At 48.5% G+C, this 22,354-nt stretch overlaps 1 protein-coding gene across 2 annotated transcripts in view; it reads right to left on the bottom strand.

The window, feature by feature from the left end:
* Positions 1-2,135: 2,135 nt before the first annotated feature.
* The window catches only part of SLC7A14 (solute carrier family 7 member 14), a 30,054-nt gene continuing 9,835 nt past the window's right edge, over positions 2,136-22,354 (bottom strand). For both annotated transcript variants that reach the window (XM_064721272.1, XM_064721273.1), the window contains exons 2-8: positions 17,860-18,250; positions 12,716-12,952; positions 11,740-11,957; positions 9,717-9,863; positions 8,621-8,829; positions 7,241-8,118; positions 2,136-6,050 (exon numbers count right to left, since the gene is read on the bottom strand). In XM_064721272.1, the coding sequence (XP_064577342.1) occupies positions 5,728-6,050; positions 7,241-8,118; positions 8,621-8,829; positions 9,717-9,863; positions 11,740-11,957; positions 12,716-12,952; positions 17,860-18,163 (2,316 nt within the window). In that variant the 5' untranslated portion in view covers positions 18,164-18,250 and the 3' untranslated portion in view covers positions 2,136-5,727. The remainder of the gene's footprint in view (positions 6,051-7,240; positions 8,119-8,620; positions 8,830-9,716; positions 9,864-11,739; positions 11,958-12,715; positions 12,953-17,859; positions 18,251-22,354) is intronic.

Raw genomic sequence — 22,354 nt, 5'->3', positions numbered from 1 at the left:
TAAAATCCCATCTGTTCCCAGAGATGTTAACTCAGTTCAAACAATTTGTGTAAGCCGAGAGAAGGAAAAGAGGAATAGCTGCTGCTCAGATATGGGCAAGAGGAGAGCCCCAGTGGAGAGGCAGCAGCAGGAGGAGAAGGGTCTGAGCAACCAAGTTTTTTGGCATGATGAATAATGGGAAAACAAGGCTATCAACACATTCTGGACTGTCCTTGGTCTGCTTCACCTGGAGAAACCAAACAGAGTGATGCAGCCACAGTCAAGGATGCTGCAGCTCCCACCTCCCCTGCTCCACGTGGGAAGCTGGAGCATTTAAACGGAGCCAGAGGGAGGCTGGCTGTGCTCCACGGGGACCCTCTGCCTGCCTGGCCCGGGGATGGGCAGCAGCCCGAGCATCTGCCTCTCACCCCGAGCAGCCTTGAAGGCGGCTCTGTTGTGCGAGCCGCGCATCGCTGTGCAATGTCCCCAGGGCGGGCGGCGGGCGGTGGCAGGACACTTGTGCCCATGACATCACAGGCAGGGCACAGGCGGTTCTTGTACAGCCCGGGGACGCTGTCAGTGCTGCCATTGATGTGCGGGTGCCCCGGGCGGAGGGGGGCACAGACGTGCCAGCTTGTGCAGGCTGCCCGGGAATTGTGGATTGTGCCCGCGGGTTCACCCTCCTAACCCCGGCACCGACTGCGGCGGGGGACACCTCGGAGCAGGGATCCGATGGAATGCTGCCTGAGAACAGCCCTGGAGCAAACTGGGAGAGAAAAGCACAGGAACACCCGGGTCGGATGCCCGGGGGAGGGTTTTGGTGCTGCCAGGCAGCGCTTAGGGGATTTTTATTCCTGCCCACCCCGTTAGGATGCACCCGGCGCCTTCCACTCTCACCCATCCCGCGATCCTTATGGCGCTGGGGACCCTTGGCAGATGATGGTGCTGGGGCTCTGTGTGCTCTGCCCACAGCCACAGGTTACCAGCATCCAACCCCAAAACCAACTCTTGAAAGGCCCTGGGAGTGCTGGTCAGAGGAAGGAAGAAGTTTTATGTCAGGGAAGAGAAATAAAAACCAAACAAAGCAAATCAACCCCACAGCAGCTGCACGGGAAATGCATACCTGCAATCATGGGGTGCAAGGAAATGGGGCCAAGAATGTGATGGGGTATTAGTGCTGGCACTACAGAGGGGAAGGGTTCTGAGGGAGCACAAAGAACATTAAACTTTTCTAGTTTTTAAAGGATCAAAGCTGAAACACTGCTTTGTGCCTGCCCAAAACACCCTGCTCCCCTGTGGGGCTCTCTTAGTCTGGGTAGGCCACAGCGCTGTTGGCTCATGAAGATTTTTAGTGCTCATTTGCTGACCCAAAGACTCAAAATAGGATCAAATATAAATCTCCTGAATCGAAAAACTGCTCCACACCATTCCTAACACCAAGTTTGGAGTGGTGGCTGTGGTGGATACTCCAGTGTGGAGGTCCCTGATGCCCAGCAGAGCTCTCTGCAGCTCCACCAGGACCAGCTGGAGCTCTTCATCCCATGCCCATGATGGGGAGGGCACCTGGCAAGCTCCCCATTCCCCACATAACAGGGACAGCAGGAAGGAGCCCTGAGCACCCCAAAGGGGACAGGCAGCTGTGTCTGCCTCTCCACACTGCCCTGCTGTCCAGGGGACAGTGCTGTGACACCCCAGCTCCCCCAAGGAAAGGTGAGTGCCAGCAGGTGGGAAGACATTGGTGTACCCCAGGCCTTTGCACTGCAATAGTCAACCTGTGGTCATTGGCTTTTTTTTTTCTTCTTTTTTTTTTCCTTTTTTTTATTGTGTAAACAGATAGCCATTTTCTCTCACAACACTACAAGTAAATGACAAAGCCAGCTGAAATGGATCTTTTAAAATGGAATTTTTGAATTACTTAAAGCAAGATTTTGTTAATTTCTAGCTTCAATTTAGCACTGAAAAAATATCAGGACTTCAGGTACTGATTGGTTAAACAAAATTTACATGGGAATTTTTTTTTATTATTACTTTTTGGTTTAGTCTTTCATTTAAAAGATTTACATTACTATGGAAACTAATTCTAAGACACATTTGTCTCTGGCTTTCTTTACAAATCCCTTAGTTCCTCTTTGATTTTTAAATGTAAAGGCACACAGTAAAGCTTTATGCATTTATTAAAATATACAGATTTTGGTAAATTTAGATTTTTTTCTTAGTATCTCGATTATATATATGTATTATATGTATAGTTGTCAACAACACAGTCATTTGAAAATAAAAATCACTCCATAACATATCTGCATATTTTTTTTCTTTCTCATGACACACTACAAGACCCCATTGTACAATGCACCAATGGGCTTCTGGAAACCACAAAAAAAATAAAAATGGATAGAACAAACTGCTTTTAACAAATACACCAACTTCATACCAGAACTGCAGAGAATTGTTACACCAGAAAGTACCACCTGCAAAAAAAATAAAAGCAAGATATACATCAGAAAGACTGAACAAAACAAAGTGAAGATCATTTACAAGCTGGATTTACAACATCCCATGTTGCTGGGTTGTGATGTCGCTGCCATGTGGAGGATGCTGGAGTGCTGGACCGAGGGGTCGTGACCATGTGGAGTGAATTTGTGGAGGGGCTGAGATCTTACAGAGCCGGCCTGGAAGGTCTGAGGTATTTATGCTCCATCTGTACCATGCATTTGGCCCCTCAGGCAGGGCAGGCAGGCACGGAGGGGCTTTGTGCCTCTCCCCAGAGTTGGAGCAGGATGGTCCCGCTCTGCCACATCCTCCTGAGGGCTCAGGGATTGAGAACCTCCCTCAGGGCACGCCAGGGAAAGGCTGGAGCTGGGGTTACAGCAAAATAAGCACTTGCACGTCTTCCCAGCCCCTGGCCAGCAGTGCCAAGGTGATGGGCACACCTGGACATTTTGCCTTCTCAGCCTTTGCTTGTGCCCACTGAAGAGCCCGATGCTGCCACAAGAGACAGCATGTGAGTTGCCAGAGGCTGAACACGCACATCTCCCAGGAGCTGCCACCCAGAACTGGGAGCAGGGATCCTGTAAACCCAGCCTTTGGCTACTGGCAAACCCCCAGCACCTGTGGCTTGGTCCCCTTCTCCTCAAACACCTTTGTTGGGTGGGATGTGGTGCAGCTCCCACTTTCAGCACGGCGAGGGGCTGACAGCAGCCCATCCACATCTGACAGTGCCATGGTGGCATCAAATGCTGATCCCTGGTGGTCCCAGGATGGGGTACAGCCATCTTCCCCAGGAAGGAGGATGGGTGGCTGGGAATGGGGGCAGCCAAAAGGCTGCTCAGATCCAATGGAGAAGTTCCTACAGACACCAAAGAACAAGGGGTCAAGCCCTTGTCCAATTATACGGCGTGACTTGAGCGGACATGAAGACAGACACTGGTACTGGGAACTGCTCCATAGCAAGAGATTAAGGCTGCAAGAAGAACAGGCTCTGACCCAACAGGGTGCTTGGGCATGAGTTTGTGGCTCAGCAGATGCCCAAATACCGTGTGGGAGCAGGACAAAAACGACTGCCTTGGATATGGTATAGTACAAGAGCTGGTAGGAAAATAGCATCAGTCTTTCTCCCTGAAAACACACAGCCAGACCTGCGAGGTGCCATCTCTCTTGGGTACTTCTAAGGCATCAAGGACAAGAGCAGCCAAGCATGGGTGGGCAGTCACCATCACAAGAGGAGCTCAGTGCTGCAGCAGAGTTTTCCTGAGCTGGCCTGTGAGCAGCTTTTCAGTGGGACCCACTCAGGATTTCTCCTTGTAGAAGCGTGGTAGGGGTGGGCAGCAGGAGTCAATGCCAGAGCAAAGCTTACAGGTCCATTAGCCAAATCCTCACTCCCACCCTGAAGCTGCTTCAGAAGCCAAACTTCCCTTGGCTTGCCCAGAGCACTCCAGGTTCAGATCTGCAGAATTGGACGTTCTTCTCCACTGGGAAAAGGACTGTAGTTTGCCAAGGTTTGGGACAGGAGCTGGAGGGATACTTTTGCAGTCCCAGGCAGAGTGTCTCCATCAAGCTCTTGCATCCCAGGAGTGATGGGGATGGGCACAGGTCCAAGCACCCTTTGCACCTCCTTGCCCACAGAGGGTGCCAGGCAGGTGTTTTGAGAGCCTGAGCCTCATCCAGTGCACAAAAGCATTAAAGATTCTCAATATCCACAAGGATATTTCCATATTGGAAATCCTGCCCCTGTTGATGTTAAATTGTCCCCTGGGATGCCAGCAGCAGCCATGGTACTGGGGGTTGGTCTGGGCTGCACTGGAGCACTGGCTGGGATGGATCCATCTGCAGCCATCAGCTGCTGGGGGAAATATGGGAGTTGTTGCCTGATGAGTTTTGGTTACTGTTTATTCAAAAGATGTTCCTCCACCACAGTGGTTTACACGAAGCATGATGGGCTCCACAACTGGACCTGCTGATAATCACTGACCAAACCCCATCACTGCTGACTGACGATTCTGTGGGGACACAGGCAGCAGGGAGTCTGATGGCACTTCTGGGGGCCATGGCCACATTCGGGGGCTTTAACATCCACCTCTGACCACCTCTGCCCCGCAATCCACCAGCTCTGTTTGGTTTCAGACTGAAATATGGACACTTACGGAATGAGCAGCATTTCAGTGTTTTTCATACAGCACCCACCAAGCCAAGGTCAAAACCAGAGAATATTGTACAAGGTGCAGACGGCAGTAGGGAGTCAGATTGCAGTTGCCAAGTCCTCTCTGCTTGCTACCCATGGCCCAGCCCTGCCAAGACGTGGCTGACCCATGGATGCTGCTGTTTTGTGAGGGCATGGATGGGTGTCTGGAGCACTGAGGGCAGAGTGGGCACTGGAAGGTACCCAGCATGGTGAGGGAATGACAGCACAGTCATTTTAGTAAAAGACACAAGGTGGTGGAAGCAGTGCCCAACTTCAGACTGGTGATGCTCAGAGGAATGTGTGGTCCTCGTTGACCATTTGTACAAAGAGCGTTGAGCCAGGAGTGGGTCACAGCCCTCACTGTAACCAGGAATGGGATCAGGCTCCCTGCCTCAGATTTGGGGTGTTGGGCCGCGCTGGGACTTAAAGGTTGGACTGAGACATGGACTAATTTTGAATAACAGTATTGGGGTTTGGAGTGTGGGGATGGACATGGGGACACTGCTCTGTGCAGTGCACCAGAACGGGCCATGGAAATCTGTGTGATGGAACCAATTATGCATCTCTGAGCTATTCCCAGGGAAGAGTGTGTCCATCTCCATTTTGTACCTACCCACCTCTCTGTGCCTCTGGCTCAGCTACCATTTCTAGGTGGATCAAAGGAAAAAAAACACACATGCCAAGAAAGTGCCAAAAATTTTAGAGTGGCATCCCACCGCTGCGGCCATCGGGTGGACTTTCCCCAGGGACAATTTGACTTGTCCCCCCTTGTGGCTCCTTCCACCTCTCAACACCCTCCTGGTTTGGCACATCTCCCACTCCGCTGCCTCGCTGGTGCAGCTGGTGCTGGGAGATCAGCCGGTGCTGGGGGATCAGCCAGCGTTCACCAGAGCAAGACCCCACTGGTGGAGCTGGGACAGGCCACGGAACTGGGCAGGTTTGGTTCGGGGTCAACAGCAATCGCAGAGCGTGTCCCGAGTACCAGAGGTGAGCAGGGCAGTGGTGGAGGACCCAGGGAGGATGGGGCAGGATGGGGGAGCCACGGGGACCCTTCCTCATCGCCTGTCCCACTACTCGGGTGAGTAGTCCAGCTCATCGTTGGCGATCAGAGCATCCGACGGCGGTTTGTGCCGGCCTTTGCTTTTCGACCTGCCACTTGTCCGATGGCTCTCCTTGGCGCCCGCCATTTGCTGGTACGAGAAGCTCTTGTCCTCAGAAGGACCCCAGGCCGGGTAGCTCTCGCCCTCGGGGGCGAAGGAGAAGCCGTCATCCACGGAGAAGGGGTCGACGTCCACGTCGTAGCGCTGGTAGGTGCTCTGGTGCAGGGCCTCCTCCCGGGCGCTGATCTCCAGCGTGCTGTTCCACATCCCATAGCCAAAGTAGATGAGCAGACCTGGGTGGGCAAGAGAGAGAGGGTTGGACCCCAGCTACTCACTAGCCCTGCTAGCCCTACCTGATTTCACCTTCATGCACAAATGCTTTCACTGGCAGCAAATACAGCCAGAGATCTGATTTCTGGTGGATCATGGGATTAACCTACCCCAGACATCCTCACCAAGAAATCCAGACTCCACATGACATGGATTAGCCACGGAGGACTGATGTGAGGTTATATCAGGACTTCACATCTGTGCCAGAAAAACCAATGGGATGTCCCACCCCCAACAGCCATGGATGGGCTGTTCGAGCTCATCACACCTAATGCAGAGGTTTAATTTACTCGTTGCTGGCAGCTCAAGAGGTGTTAGTTGTACCCACAGAGGAAAGTGCTTAATCACACCAGATTAAATTGATGCTTTGGAGTCATCTTTTCTTCCAGATGGAAGTATTTTCCCTGGATTTGCAGCTTCACCTATTGACCTAAAGGCCCAAAACAGCACTGACTATGTCTTCTCTGGCCCAAAAATGCAGATGACAGCCCCTGCCCAATGGCTCAGCTTGGAGGAGCTATGATATCTGCTTTATTCTCTTGGGTTTGTGGACTTAGTGGGTTGCAAAGTAAAGCACTGTGGATATGCTAGACTGCTGGTTATGTGTCAGAAAGCCTAAATTTGGGGAAAAAAAGAATCCACGACAGACTGTGAGTCCTAAGATGCCCCTACCCAGAAGCTAAGAGCTTGAGCTAAAAGGAGATATAGTCTACAGATATGACTTTCCAAGGGCTTCTAGGATTGAGAAGCCCTGGACTTTGGAAAAGCAGTGCTGAAATACTGGTGTGGGCTGCTGAAAAGCTCAAGTGGGTGACAGAGCAACAAATCAAACTGATTTCTGTACAAAACCTGCCTGTGAGGCAATTTCCAGAACCCGCCTACTTTGCATCAAAAAAGCCATCAAAATAGTCACCTTTGCATGGAGTCATTCTCTTCCATGAATCTGATGTTTTCTGGAGGTGTAATTTTCCATTTATCTGTGGTTCAGGGGCTGGATAAAATGAGATTTCTAAAAACTTCAGGATGGCAAGGGGCAGACGAGAAGGACTGGGTATTTCCAGCCTATGCACTCTGATTAGGGAAGTTGTCATTATTAACACCCTTCCAAAAGATTGTCAGTGAAAAAATTAAAATAAATGAACCTGGGACTCACCCACAAAACACCAGACGGCAAATCGGATCCACGTGACAGTGGAGAGCTTCAGCATGAGATAGATATTGACCAGCATGGCGAAGGCAGGCACGAAGGGCAGACACGGGGCCATGTAGGGCAGCTTCTTGGGGTTTTCTGGCTGCTGCAAGATCACAAACACCAGCACAGCGATGAGCAGGACCATCAGCACCACCAGGAGCACAGCCCACCAGCTCTGCTCAGAGATGTAGTCTGACCCAAAAATGATGAAGGAGCAGAAGATGAACATGAGGACAAAGAGCAGGAGCACACAGGTGGTGACGGTGTGGCCGGTGGCCGCCGTCGGGCGATCCATTTTGCCCGGCAGCCCGAGGTGGATCCTCATTGTGTAGTACCGAGGGCCGATCAGCTTCTTCAGCTTGATGAGATAGATGTTCTCAGACTCATCTGCCTCTATCCCCGTGGTCATGTCCACGGTGCCGTAGTTGGGGTGATTCACGTTGTAGGCGGATTTATCGGATTTCCCAATTAGCATCTCGTTGTCTCCCAGCGACGGCAGATTTTTTGCCCCACACGTGTTGGTTGGTGGGCCAGAGAACTCCTCTCCTTCGCTGCCAGGAGAGCAAGCTTCCTTCTCACAGTCTGCCAGGATGCCCTCCTTCTTCTTGGTGTGTTCCTCGGAGAGGAATTTGACGAAGCCGTCGATGTCGCTCTCGGGCTGGTAGCGGAGGAGCAGGACGCAGACGGACACCAGCGTGTAGGCAAGCAGGGTGCCAATGGACATCATCTCAATCAGGTCCCTCAGGCTGACCAGCAAGGAGAGCAGAGCTGCCAGGAACCCGGACACGATACAAGCCACGATAGGGGTTTCTGTGTAAGAGCTGACATGGGACAAAAACCTGGAGCACAGAAGAGTCACAGGAAGTTAAAATCATAGAGGCTGCAATAACCCTTCCCTCGTTGCAGGGGACAGTCTCAGGGATCCCTTCAGGTCTTGTTGCTTTTTGGAACTTTGATTCTGAGTGGGGACTGGCAACGCTGCTGAAGTTGAATTTGGAGTTAGATCTAGGTCTGACCAGCTCTGCAACGAGCACTCAGATACTTCCCAGATTTTATCCATATAAACTGCTCTCCTTTGCAATTAGCTCTTGAATTAAACACTCATCCCCACAGAATCAGAATCTCTAGGTAACAGCACCAAATGAGAAACTGTAGGATAGACTGCTCCTGATATTTTTCCCCCAGGGTATTGCTTTGGCTTGAACCCCATTCTGTACCCACTGTGTCTGTGCATGCCCATTGCTCCCTGTAGTGACAGGATGGGATCCCCAAATCCTCCAGAACAATTTCCCCTCAGATCCCAAGAGGCCAGAAATAAATGCCAGCACGGGTATGACTGACCTGAAGAGCAGCCCATCTCCAGCCATGGCATAAATGACTCTGGGCATTGGGAAGAGGGAGCCCAGCAAGCTGACAGTGAGGCCAGCCACGGACCCGATGGCAACGATGAATTTGGCTGCATAGAAGCCGTGGACCACGAACATTTCCATCAGTGGGGACTCGGTGTCGATGGCATCATAGGGCACCATCAGCGTGAGGATCATGCTCACCTGGCAAGGCAAGAGGAGCAGGACAGGGCTGTCAGCATCAGCACTGGGGGTGCTGGGGATTCTCAGGGTGGAGGGGATGTAAAACACTGGAATTTGGTCTGTTTGCACTTTGCTGTAGGGAGTTAATCCAGAAAACTGTGGAGTCTTAGTCTCTGCTACCCAAAGGCAAGAAGGGGATGCTTGAACCTCAGTTCAGGGGTGATGCAGGAATCAAGTGGAACTGGGGAGACCCATGGGTCTGGCAGGGTTAGTAACACTCACTTTGGCTGCATTCCTGTGTGGGAAATAATGCTGGGGCAGACCCTAAATCCAGACTGCATTGCTTGGAGAAAAACTCTGGCCCTATTTGAGTCAAAGAATTTGTTTTCATGAGAAGCCCACTCCCATGAAGGAGAGGTAGTAGGTGAGTTTCTTTGAAATGATCAAAACAGTGGTTTTTTTCTTCTTCATAACTAATTTTTGCTCTTTTGCAAGGAAAATCTCTGAGCACAGGCATGCTCTTATTGGGGTGCAGAGCAGTGCAATCTCACACAGCCATCCCTGCCTATCCTTCCCCTCACTTGGATCCTCTCCCATATCTCCAGCAGAGGCAGTGCTGCTTTTCCCAGAACCACGGAGAAAGGATGCTGCAGTGCTGCTGCTCCTTCTTTGCTTCTCTCCTGGGTGCAAAAATAGCTGTGGATGGGGACAAAAAAAACCTGCCTGCCACCTTGTCCCTGCAGCTGGCAGAGGGGTCTTGTCAGGTGACAGGAGCCTGGGGACAAACAGAGAGGAGCCTTGGCAGGCACTGGGCAGGTGCCCAGAAGGACTCACATGGTACATATATATATATTTACATGCATCCATACATATTTATGCACATTCACACCTGTGCAGGGAATACTTACAGACACATAAGCTGTCAGGCATGTGACGAGCGAGGCTGTGATGGCATAGGGGATAGAGGTGTTGGGATTCTTGGCCTCCTCTCCTGTAGTAGCAATGATGTCGAAGCCAATGAAGGCATAGAAACAGGTTGCAGCCCCCTTGAGCACCTGTGGGGAGGATCAAACATCTGGGTGCCAGGAGGGAGGCTGGCACCCAGCCAGGGAGAGAGAGCTGAGCAAAACCAGAGCAGCGCTGTTGTGCCTTGTCTGAGCTAAAGGGTGAGTGGCCACAGGTCAGGGGGTGTAGCTCTGGGGACTGACCCTGGGAGCACCCCTAACCCACTGATCTGAACTGGGGAAATAATTTCAACCTGTGCCCTCAGCCGTGGAGGCATCTGCAGCTCACCCCACAAACCTGCAGTGCCTGAAAACGCTGGGAGATCCTGCCACTGTCAGAGGAGACAGTCAACCAATTTCAGGTTTGCTTTAACAATCCTCCACCCCAAATCCATTTTTATGAGTAGGGATCTGGAACATGTTTACACGTTCTGCCTTAGCAAGATGTCTCATGTGGCAGCAAGATCCGCTTGCAGAGGAAGCAGGAGAGAGCAGCAGCCGTCAGATGTGAGCCGCTTCCCAAACAACCTCTGTTTTGCTTGGAAGCTGCAGACAGGTTAGGAGCACACACTGGAGCACTTGGATGAGGAATTATTTGTACTGTTTGGTTATTTTTTTTTAATGTGATTTTTAAAAATATACAATATTAGCGAGGACATTTATAGGAAAGGAACATTGGAGCAGGGTGAAGACAGCCTGGCTGATCTGGAGCTGTGAAACCCTTGCAGCTTGCTGGGTACCACCTGTCCATCACACCTCTGTCATCTCAGCTGTCAGGAAATACTGCACAAAGTAAAACTCAGCTCTTTCAGGGACTGTCTGTAATTATCCTTTTTAAATATGCCCTACACTGCTGGGGATCTCACACTTGTGCTTGGTGGTGGATTTACTTTTACAAACAACTTGTGAGACAATGAGCCAGCTGAAAAGGATGAGACCAACCTACTGAGGTTTTTTGTGTTTTGGGTATGCATCTATCTTTTTAAACTACTTTTTTTTTTTTTCTCCAAGAGATATTTGGTGCATTGAATTGGAGCAAAACAGATATTTTCCATTTTCTCTTTTTCACTCCTATTATATAGTATAACAACCCAAGCACAACCCAAAGGTAAATACGACCTCTGTTCTCAAGTGAGCCTGAGAGCTCATCTCCGCACTTGTTCTCTGGCAAAGAGGCATTGATTTACTGGATGAAGGTGCAGGGACTATATGCAGGTTTGGGACCCTTTCAATAATCAAGATTCGTGGTTTACTTTACTTTCTTGCTTATTTTTCTGCACAAAACCCCAATGGAGTTGAGCAGTGTAAATCTGAGAAATTATCTTGGGTTTAGGCCAGCTGAGATATTTTCAGTCTCTGTTCATCCTTGGATAAAAACCAGTGCAAGCAAGCTAAAAAAGCCAAATATGTCCAAATTCTCAGTAAGCTTTGAGGGAACATCCATAAAATAAGTGCTGGCAGGTGGCATTATGAAGTGCTCAAAACAAATGCTTGAGAACATTGTTGTTGAAAACCAGCCAACAAAAGTATCTCCCCGCTCCGCAGAGGCTGAGCCAGCTCTCTGGAGCTCCCTGTCTTAGATAGCCACAGCATTTTGCTCCATTGCCTGGCAATTAGTGGCATTGCCTTGGGGATACTCCCATGCGGAGTTTGAGTCTGCAGAAGGACATTTTGGAAAAGTTCTGGATTTATGCTAAGAGGAGTTAGGAAATGAAGCATTGTGGTACTCTTTGGGTTTGGTGGAAAGAGCCGGTCTGGATCCAAGCCGGCACTCCTGGGATTTGAAGATCCCTGGCCAAAGCACAGGTGGATTTAGCAGGGCTGGGATCTGGAAGGTGCAGCAGAATTGGGGTGTGTACACCATGAGCCAGGCTGAGTGTGTGGCAGCACTCAGGTGCTGTGTGTCCCTCTGTGCTCCCAGACTTACCCCTGGCCATCCGAACGGCAGGAATTGCCCTTCAGCCCAGTTGTCACTTTTGATGTAGAACAGACCAGCAATCATGATGAAGACCCAAACTGCCAAGTTAATGACATTGAGCACGTTGTTCAGTCCCACCGAGTTCTTCACCCCCATGGCCACAATGATGGTGACAATGACAGCAATGACCAGAGCAAGAAGGTCAGGGTACGACTCTTCTCCTTTCCCTAGGTGAGAGAAAAGAGATGTGCTACTCTCCAACCACAGAATATCCAGAATCACTGTGGGGGAGTTTTAAACACTTTTCAGACCTTGAAGTTTTGCAGAACTCTTTAGTCTCATTGCAAAAGTGGTCTCCAGAGGCCCATGTCTCCACTAGCTAAAGTTGTTTAATTAAGGTGATAAATCTTGATGTCTCAAGACACTGTTCGGACTTTTGAGAGAGCAGCAGACCAATGACCGTGTCCCAATTTGCATAACATGTATCTGCCAAGTACTCATTAAAAATCAATCAGCCATGAAGTTTTCATGACACAGGTACAGGACAGCTGGCTGGTTTGCTTACTGGTAGGATTCATGGGCTGTTGCTGGAGCTGCTGGTCATACAGGACCACCACAGCCCCCAGTCTCCAGCAGTACAGCTGACACCAGCTTGTGCTCTCTAACAAAATTCTGTGTGTGCCTCAAGGGGACCAAGCAGAGTGTTTGCACTGGGTGAAGGGTTTCTGTGCTGCCCCTACCCTCTAACATTCGACTATTTCTGTGCATGCATTCTAAATGCCAGCTCATCCCAAAGGGGCTCAAAATATCCCATATCCCATCCCCTCCAATCCCGCCTGCGCGCCAGGCTGCTGAGGCAAAATACCAGAGCCAGCCAGACAGTAAATAATGAATGAAGCCTAATATCCATGTCTGACTCCTGATGAGCTCCCAATTACTTTTCCTGCCCGAACTGATGGAGGTGTCTGTGCCCAGCAGGACGCACCCAGGCCGTTGAGCGTGCCGACGCTGCTGATCATCCAGCGGCTGATGGTGTGGTTGGCCAGCGAGTCAAACATGCTGCTGAGGGCACTGGCACCTGCAGCTGTCCCGATCAGGTACTCCAGGATCAGGTTCCAGCCGATGAAGAACGCCACAAACTCCCCCACAGTCACATAGCTGTAGGTGTAGGCAGAGCCCGTGGTCTTGGGGACGCGCACGCCAAACTCAGCGTAGCAAACGCCTGGTTGGAAAAAGAGGAAGAGGTGTAAGGAAAAAGAGGTTGGGAAATGGAAAAAGTAAAACTGCCAGGGTGCCACCTTCACAGAGGTGCTATGAGGTGTCAGGACTGCAGTCAATGTCAGGAGCATAGAGACATTGCATGGTGACCTTCCTTCCCCTGTTTCTTGGCTTAAAAACCAGAAGTATTTCCACTAGGAAATATTTCTGGGCTTCTCGAAAACCAGAAATTTTTCCACTAAGAAATATTTTCCACTAGGAAATATTTCTGGGCTTTTCTTTTTGAGAAGACACAGTTCAAACCAGCGAGATGTTTACATGGGATCCTGGACCAGTGCTCCACAGTCTCATCCCAGAGGAAGATGCCACAGAAGGCTACACCTCTCCCTGCCCCAAACTTCCAATCTCCAAACACTCCTCCTGCATTATTTCTGCAGATCCAGGCATGAGCACTGTCCTGATCATCCTTGCTTTTGTTCATACCCAGGCAAGAGGAGTTTGAAGATGTCTTACACAGAGAACATAACTTATTTTAACACTTAAAAAATATTATATTTAAATCTTCTAAAGAATATTTGCAAAACTAACTGTGCAGAAGAAGAAAAGAAAAGCAAAAAGTATTTAACTGTAAACATTTGGGAGGAGGATTCATCAGACTTCAATACTTTTTGAACTCTTTGTGTGCTTACTATGTCAAGATAATTTTTAATAAAAACCTGACCCTGACACATTGATGTATTAAAACAACCATTAGCTTTTTTTTTTTTTAATGAAAGGATGTACTTAGTCTCAAATTCTCCAAATATTATTCAGGACAAGTGCTGAAAGGGTCCTGCATGTTTAACACTGATTAGGCCCCTGCCCCAAAGACCCCAGTAAAGTTCATATGGGTGAATTGGTTAAGGCTGTTACTACCATTGAGTAAACACATAGTAATTATTGAGCTCTCTATCAACCAATATTCTCCATTTAGAAGATAATAATTGCTTCAAATTTGCAATCAGTTTAGTACAGAGAGGGAAATGAATAATTTATAAAAATGTTATGAGGTGGCTGCTCTTCCTTAAGTGCTGTTTTAACACTGTACAAACACAGAGTTGTTGAATCTCTTAAGCTGAATTTGGTGGTGCTTGTTTTCCTGCTTCTGGAGGATTTTTATATTCCATTCACTGCTTAACTTGAATGTGGGTTGCTTTGCAATGGGACTCTTCAAAACTTGATTTCTGTAAAGCAGCCCAACAGGAGCCACAAGAGGTTTCCATCATCCATCCAGCCCTACCGACAGTCATTATTCAAAGCTGATGAAAAATGCATGCACTCGGCAAAGGTACGGCGTTCACAGATAACTGCAGGCCTGAATGATTTATGAAACTGGTGCTCTGACGAAGACAAGTATCTAGTGTCTCTCTTTGATGGCCTTAAAAATACATACATATACACTCTTTCTTTAGGCAACTCTCATTTTGGCCAACGACAAGATAATGATTGAAGAGGATGGTTATCGACACACAACGATAATGCTAAAGCAAAGAAATGAATATGTATAAAATGTTGGAGTTTTTGATTATTCTACTTGGATCCCAAAATAGAAGAGCTGTTTTTCACTAGGGGTTGGGTACAGCAGTAAGTTGAGAGTATCAGCATTAGGTGTCAGCATGTATTACACACAAACATATATATAACATATACTAATGTCTGCTGCATTCACACGGTATTATTACTATTATTGTTGTTATTATTAATATTTTTAAATTATTATTATTATTATTATTTTTGCAATCTAACTGCACAATAAAACTGTGTTACTCAGTTACTCTTTGGCAGTTCAAGCCATTCAGCACTTTGTTCCCCTGTATGCAGAGGAATGCAGCTGTCCCAGTGCTCCTGCACAGCCAGCCCAGCTCTGGAACTGCAGAGAGAGGTTGGGTACATCCTCCCTGTCACAACTGTTTAATTTGGAGACAGATTTCTTCCCCTCAATCAAGAGTGTTTGCAATTTCTGAAGAAAACAAGACAACACAGTATTTTTTTTTTGAAAGAACAAGCATTCTACAGAGGATCATTTCTTTTCCTGGAATGTCTGCTACCCTTGTGCAGTTGGTGTGACAGTCATTACACTTGTGTAATTACACAGTCACTGACATTGTTCAGCAGGACATAAACACAGCTGAGTGGCCTTGGTCCTTCCAAGATCCCATCCACAGAGCAGCCACTGGGCAGCACAACTGGTGGCATGAGAACTGGTGCTTTTGGTGGGCTGACATGGTGGTGGCCGTGATGTGGGTGCTGACCCTGCCACTGATACTTGGCACAAGGCTGCACAGGAACCATGAGACTTCCCACAGGGCACTGGCATGGATGATTCAGGGGAAAAAATAACTTCTGAGAGGGGCCTTTCAGCTGCTCTGGAGGTAACTCCAAATAATCCATGCTACCATACAAGAAATCCAGAGGGACCATCTTCCATCAACCAAGAGCAGCCAACTTATTGAGGAAGGCATATTATTTTCATCAAGCCACTGAGCCTGTTGCATTCCATGATCACCATGTGCTGATGTATAAAAGGCAGCTCCATAAGGAAAGCTCCCATAGAGTAAGGACTCCCATCTCTCCAGCTCCACCCTGGCAGCTGCAGGCCCTCAGCCCAGCCCTCATCCTGCAGCCAGCAGCACCTGAGGCACATGCTCAGCTCTGCCCTGCTCCATCCTGGCTGCTGCTGATCCTGTTCCTGCTCCACTCTCAGGTAAGAGTGCGGCACTGAGCTCCAAAGCAGGTTATTGCTTTAGGAGAGGTTACTAAACGGCTGGTGGGAAAGACTGTGGGGAGAGTGATGGACTTGGGTGAGATGCAAACTGCTGATTTCTGCTAAGGAGGGGTTTTGGATAAACAGGGGTGCAAGTGGGGAATGCTGGCAGTCACAGCTGATGGCAGGAGCCTGAAGAGCACTGGAGGATTTGTGGAGGGAAACTGGGCAAGCATTTCTACTTGAGAGATGAATGAAAGTCCTTCTACTGAGAGAACAGGAGATTGATTTATCAGTTTAATCAATTATAGTGTGTTTGTAGGTACCCTGATGGGGCATGTGTTGCTTAAAACTATGGAAGGCATAAGTGGAATTTGTTGAGTAGATGAAATTAGAAAAGTCCCTTTCTGAAACCAGGCTTAACAGTGCAAAGAGGTTTCCCTATCGCAGGGCTTCCCTATGGCTGTGTCCCTGGATGGTTTTGGTTTGTCTGTTTTTTGATTTTTTTTTAAATCCAAAACCCTTGTGGGCTCACTTCTGCAAGTAGTGGGGTTTGACTTAGTGATCTGTGATGGACAAAGAAAAAGTTCCTTAAAATCTGTTCATGCACACATGCCCAAACTCAGCGCCTGGCACACCAGGCGTGACCAAATGGGAAAGCTGAAATCACATCCCCAAGGGGTCTAACAGCCCGTTCAGCTCCTGAATTCTTACTTGGTTTTACTTGCCAAAAAAGTGTTGCTGTTCCAAACAACAGCAGCGCTAACGATGAAGTGAGGAAGCAGCCAAGGAGACTATCCAAACACTGCATCCCTCACAAAACACTGTCCTGGGGCTACAAAAGCAAGGGGAGATGAAAGCGGCGCGGGCTCCTGTGGGCGAAGGCGGGAGGAGCTCCTGCTGCGGGGCAAGGCTCATGTCTGGGGTGAAAAACCCCTTTTGGAGGACAGGGTGTTTGTGTTAGCAGAGACCCACCCAAACTCCATTTGCTCTTGGTTTGCATCACTGCCAATAAAACCTTTGCAGCTGGGAAGGAGAGACACTGATGCTATCTACTGCCTTGGATAAAAAACAAGAGTTTTTGTTCATTTGTTGTGTTGGGCACAAAAATAAGCATTGGATCTCAGTGCAAGCTCTCAGCTCTTGTTGTGGGCTTTGGAGGGAGCCTGAGGATTATCCCTGGGCTCTGCCAGGGTTGTGCCTCTCCAGGGACATCAGGGGTTTAAACTCCCCCTCACTTTGGTGGGATCTCCATGGAGGAGGACTGCAAACTCTGGGAAAGACCATAATGTGCTTCCACCTCTCATGACAAAAATCCAAAGTTTTGAAAAGCTGATCTGGGTCACTTTGCTGTGTTGTCTCTTCCTGTCGTCTATCAAAGCCCTTTGCCATTTGCTCAGGTCTCTTTATCCAACCCACAGAAAAAAGCTGGATACCAGACTGACACAGCATGCAAAGTCCTCTGAGCAGAGAGGGCAGGAACATCACATCATCGTGTTAGCACTGATCTGGAAAGGACAAATGCCAGCAGTACTGGCTTCATGGAGAAACTGCAGCTCGAGCCATATGCTCAGCTGGGTTCCTACAGAGGAGATAGAGTTCACTATGTTGTCACTAAAGTACATAATTTCTCTCTCCCTGCACATTTGGTTGTTGTTTTGGTTTTTTTTTGTTTGGAAATTCAAAGACTGATCCTGCATGAATGGGAGCCAATGAAATCAACTCCAGAACTAATTGAAGAATTTTTTAACTGTTAGACATGTCAACAAAAGAAGCTGGCCCTGGTACTGCCCAAGCCACTGACATCCTTCCTGTTGGAACAGAGTTTCCTACAAACTCTTGCTCCAGTCCTGTGGCTTGACCACACTCTTGGCCTAGAACACACTCTGCAAAACTCACAAATATCTTAAAATGATTGCCTGCAGGCTCCATTCTTGTAGAAGCCATTGGCAGCTGCTCAGGATAATTGTGCTTGGCTGCTGGCTCCCAGTACAAGGTTTGGTCTGATATTTGGGCAAGGAAGGGCAGCACACCCCATGAGCTGCGTGACACCTGTGGGAAATAGTTTTGAGTGGATGGGGAGGCTGCTACCTCCTTGTAGCTTATGGTGCTGAGTAGGGAGAGGAAGGGAGAGGACGCAGGACATGGCAGAATTCCCAAAAACCCACCTGACAAGATGGACGCGACGGCAGCGATGATGAAGGACACGATGACGCCGGGCCCCGCCATCTCCTTGGCCACCAGGCCGGACACCACGTACATGCCGGTGCCCACGCAGCTCCCCACGCCCAGGGAGATGAGGTCCAGCGTGGTGAGCACCTTGGCCAGCCGGGCGCCCTGGGCGGCCGCGGTGCCCGTGCCCTCCAGCATGGACTCCACGGGCTTGGTGCGCAGGACGCGGGCGCGCAGGGCATGGCCTGCCGCCCCCCAGGGCACCCGCCGCGGGTCCAGCCGTGACAGGAACCCGCTCATGGCGCTGGGCTGGGCACGGCTGGGCACAGACGGGGGCAGCAGCTCCGCTCAGGGCTGCGGCTGCGTCTCCATCCCGCGCTGGCAGCCCTGCAAGAGAGGGGAGCAGAGTTTGTGACTGAAACAGCAAAGAAAAAAAGAGTCAAAAGGGCCCCCAAATTCTCAGAATTTCTGCTGGTCAGAGTGACTCTGAGATATGTACAAGCTTCTTTTTCCCAGCCTGGCTGTTGAAGAAGGAATTGGAACTTTTTTGTTCTCATTCTCAAGGTTGTTTATTATTTCTTACCTATAACATTCTTTCCCCGACCCGCTGCAGGTCTGTCTGGCAGATCGGGTTGAGGTACACTGCCTGTTTTTGGGGTGGTGTTACCTTTTTATACTAAAAACTACATGTTTATTATTTACTATAACTTCTCAATACTTATCACTTATGTTAGACAGTGAGTTTCTAGTTTAAACTAATTTAGAAGTGCCACCATCACAGCAGAAGATGCAGGCCAAGAAGAAGAAGGAGAAAGACTGGACATGCTTAGGTCTTCCATCCTGCTTCTTGAACCCCCATTCTAAAAACTATAAAAATCTATTTTTCACCTTGTGACAAACTATTGTCTACTATTATTCTACTTAAACTCTCTTGACTTGTAATTCTTCATATAAAGGTTAGTAATTTTTTTTTTCCCATGGGTCAAAGGCACAGGGGTCTTGGGCTCTGTGCCAAGGCCTCTGAGACCCTTGGCAGGGTCTGGAGTCCTCCAGGACAGCCAGAGGAATTTCCTGGGTTCCAACACTAAGTTGTTTTTTGCTGTGCTCCAGGGCTGGCAGAGCTTTGCTTTGACAACTGCTGTGGAGAAATCTCCTTTCTCCACCCTCAGTTGAGAAACAGAGATGCACTGCCCTCCTTTGTGTTCACACGGGTTCAGCCTCAGTCATCACTACAGTGCTACAAACAGCAGGAACCTGACTTCCTCCAAATTCTCATTACGTGGTTTAATTGCTGCCAAAAGTGATGATGGCTACACGTAACTGTGAGGTGCTGGTGGCCACTGAGGCCCACTGGGCCCTGGTGGGGACAGAGTGTGAGTCCAAGCCTGGAGTTGAGGCAAACTGGGAGAGAAGCTCAGCAGGAGCAGTGTGGGCTCCACTGGCCACTGGAGAGCGAGTGACCAACAGCATGGCCAGCTGCAGCCATCTTTAACACTTTAAAATTATCTTGCCCAAACCCATGTGCCCTAGGATTGTCTCAAAAATCATGGCCTTATCTTGGTTTCCTCTTTCTCTCTGCTTTTTTCATCCCCAGTCATATTTTCAAGAGCAATTCAGCAACTGCCATTCCTCCCACCCTCTCTCCTCCCTTTCTGCTGTTCTTCAGCAAACTGTGTGGTTCTCATAGTACCAGCATCAGGGACTTTCAGGTGACACATAATGACTTCTTGGCTTTGAGCAAACCAAGAAGAATTGACAAGCTGCAAGCTAATACAAGGGAACAGGAAAAATAGCTTATCAAATATGATTTTTTATCTGGCAGCTTCTTTCCTGTCAATACAGGAATATTCTCTTATTTTAATTGCCTTGAAGACAAACCACTTATTTTTTCCCATCTTTACATCCAAAACAAATTACATTGTGTCCACAAGGCAGCTTCAGTGTTGCTGAAGTTTATTAAATGAAACCCAGCATTCATTTCATGTTTTGGTTGATCACTGTTCAAATTGTGCTGATTTTTTACCTCGAGCAACCACAGGCTGAAAGGCTGCATGTTCTAGCTAGGAATAATAATGAGAAATTGTTACTGAGCAAATGTGGATCTTTGGGTTGGGAATAAAACCTGGGTTTGGTTTTTTGGTTGCTCAAGGAGTCAGCTGGCTGTGAGATGGGCTGGCTCACAGGTGAGGTTTTATTTTCTGGCTTAAAGGAAGGTTTTTGTTGGAAGAGGGCAGCTGAGCCAGAGCTCAGCAGGTCTGCACCAGCCAGGATGAAACAGACCTGTTCTCGTGGAATAAATATGGAATTGTTCAGCTTTGAAAAGAACTCTGAGATTATCGACTCCCACTATCAATCCACGTTCCCAAGTGCCAAATCTCCAAATCAGTTAAATCCCCCCAAGGGTGGTGACTGCACCAATTCCCTGGGCAGCGTGTTCCAGTGCTTGACATCCCCTTCCATGCAGAAATTTTTCATAATATTCAATATAATCTCCCCTGGCACAACCTGAGCTCATTTCCTCTCATCCTGTCACTTGTGTCTTGGGAGAAGAGACTGACTCCCACCTGGTTCCAACATTCTTGCAGTTACAGAGATCAATAAGTTCTCCTCTGAGCCTCCTTTTCTCCTCAGGGCAGCATGTTCCTGTCCTGGCCTCTCCACAGTGGCTCTGCTTTGCCAGGATTGTGTTTTAGCCATGTAAAAAACAACAACTCAAAGAAAAACCTCTCAAAATCCATCCTTTTATCCAAAGCATGGCACCTCTGGAGTGTGGGCTGGAAAAGAGGTGGGCTGGAAAAGGTCTTGCTGAGCTTCCCACTTTCCATCCATTATTTAATTATGTTCTTTGAGCTTTGTGGCTTCTCTGGGTTGAGTTTGAAATACTTGGATTTCTGTGCTAGGGTTTGCACTAAATTGACTTAAACTAGTCAAGCAGCTGGGTCTTCAGAAGAGGTAGGATGGTGTGGGATAAAGGCACCAAAGGTCCAGGCTGGTCCTTGGTGCCATCACCAGGTCAGGCTCTGGCATGGGAAGACCTGTCCTGTGTTTTCAGGGGGATTGGGACCCCAGTTTTTCATCATCATGTCTCTGGGTGTCTGATGAAGGCTTTGGGAAGGGTGGCATATGCTCCTTACTGGAAGAATTTCACATTCAGACAGGAAAAATTAGTGAATTCCTCAGCCTGAAGAGAGATGACTGATTTGGACAGCCCAGCTCACTCTCAAGGCACATCATGGTATAGAAATTACTTTCTCATCAGCATCTCAAAGAACCCTGAGAGAAGACAGGGCAGTCTTGTCCTGGAATAATCTTAACTGCTAAAATGATGGAAAAAAACTTTAAATATTTAAAATGGTTTAAATTTAAAGCAGGACCTGGCTGGTGGATTAGTGATGCACCCAGATTTAGGCTGCTGAGCTGTTCAGCTGCCTGGGGCTGGGCTGTGACCAGCTCCTGCTGCATGGCAGCCCCACAGAGCCCTGCAATTCAAGGGGTTTAGTCTTCTCCTTTAAGTCATCAAGGAAAAAAAAAACCCTTTCAAAACCTCTGAAATGAAATAACTCCATAATTGCTGCGATGCTCAATTAAAGCAGTCATTCAAAACTATTCCAGATGTTTAAGTAAGACCAGCATATTGCTGCTATGTAGCTTGGAAAACATCCTTTATCTCCATTTGAAACCACAAGAAAATGTGTCATGGATGGCAACCACCTCCATGGGGCAGGGGCAGCTCACTTCTGCTCTGCTCCACTAACCCTGCAAAAGGAATATTTACTTGGGAAGCAAAAGGAATTTTTACTTGTTTTTTTTTTTTTTAATCTTCTGTCCTCACCATAAACCCAGGAAGATGAAGGGACCTGTGGCTCAGAGGGGACAAGCTGCAGCTGGGTTTTGGAGCTGCTCAGCTTTCCACCATCAGGCTGCTGGGGTTGGTTTTCCTTACTGGCTGGCACTTGCTGCTGCCACCATGTGCCTGTCAGCACCACTGTTTGTACCAAAACACTCCTCTTCATCAGGGTAAATTGACTAAAACTGCAATCAAGCCAGAAGGAGAGAACATAGGTGCTTACAGGCATGGATCTTCCTTAGTGTCTGGGTTGATGCTGAATTATTCCTCATATAAAACTCATTCTGCTGGGGAGATGCAGCACTGTGCCCCCCCAGCATCTCCCACCCTCATCACCCCCCATAACTCCTACTTCTCTAGAAAATTGTCCCCAAACCACATCTGTGCCTTAGGATGGCTTTTGATTTTCTGTTAATGACTCCCGTCGGCCCAGAAGTCTGTAGGGGTATCCATGAGCAAAGACCTCTATTAAAATCTGCTGGGGATGCAGCAAGGAGCAGAATATCGATGTGGTAAATGGAACAAAGAGAGCTCCTGTTGTTGTATTGATGGAAAGCCAGGCAGGGGCACTCATTAAGAGAAAAAGGTTGGGTTTTCCCTGGTTTTCCATGGCTCACAGAGTAATTGCTGCAGAGGAAAGATTG

This window comes from Zonotrichia leucophrys, chromosome 9 (assembly GCF_028769735.1).
Source record: "Zonotrichia leucophrys gambelii isolate GWCS_2022_RI chromosome 9, RI_Zleu_2.0, whole genome shotgun sequence".
In the NCBI taxonomy this organism is placed as follows: Eukaryota; Metazoa; Chordata; class Aves; order Passeriformes; family Passerellidae; genus Zonotrichia; species Zonotrichia leucophrys.
This window is presented reverse-complemented; position numbering and strand designations above follow the sequence as displayed.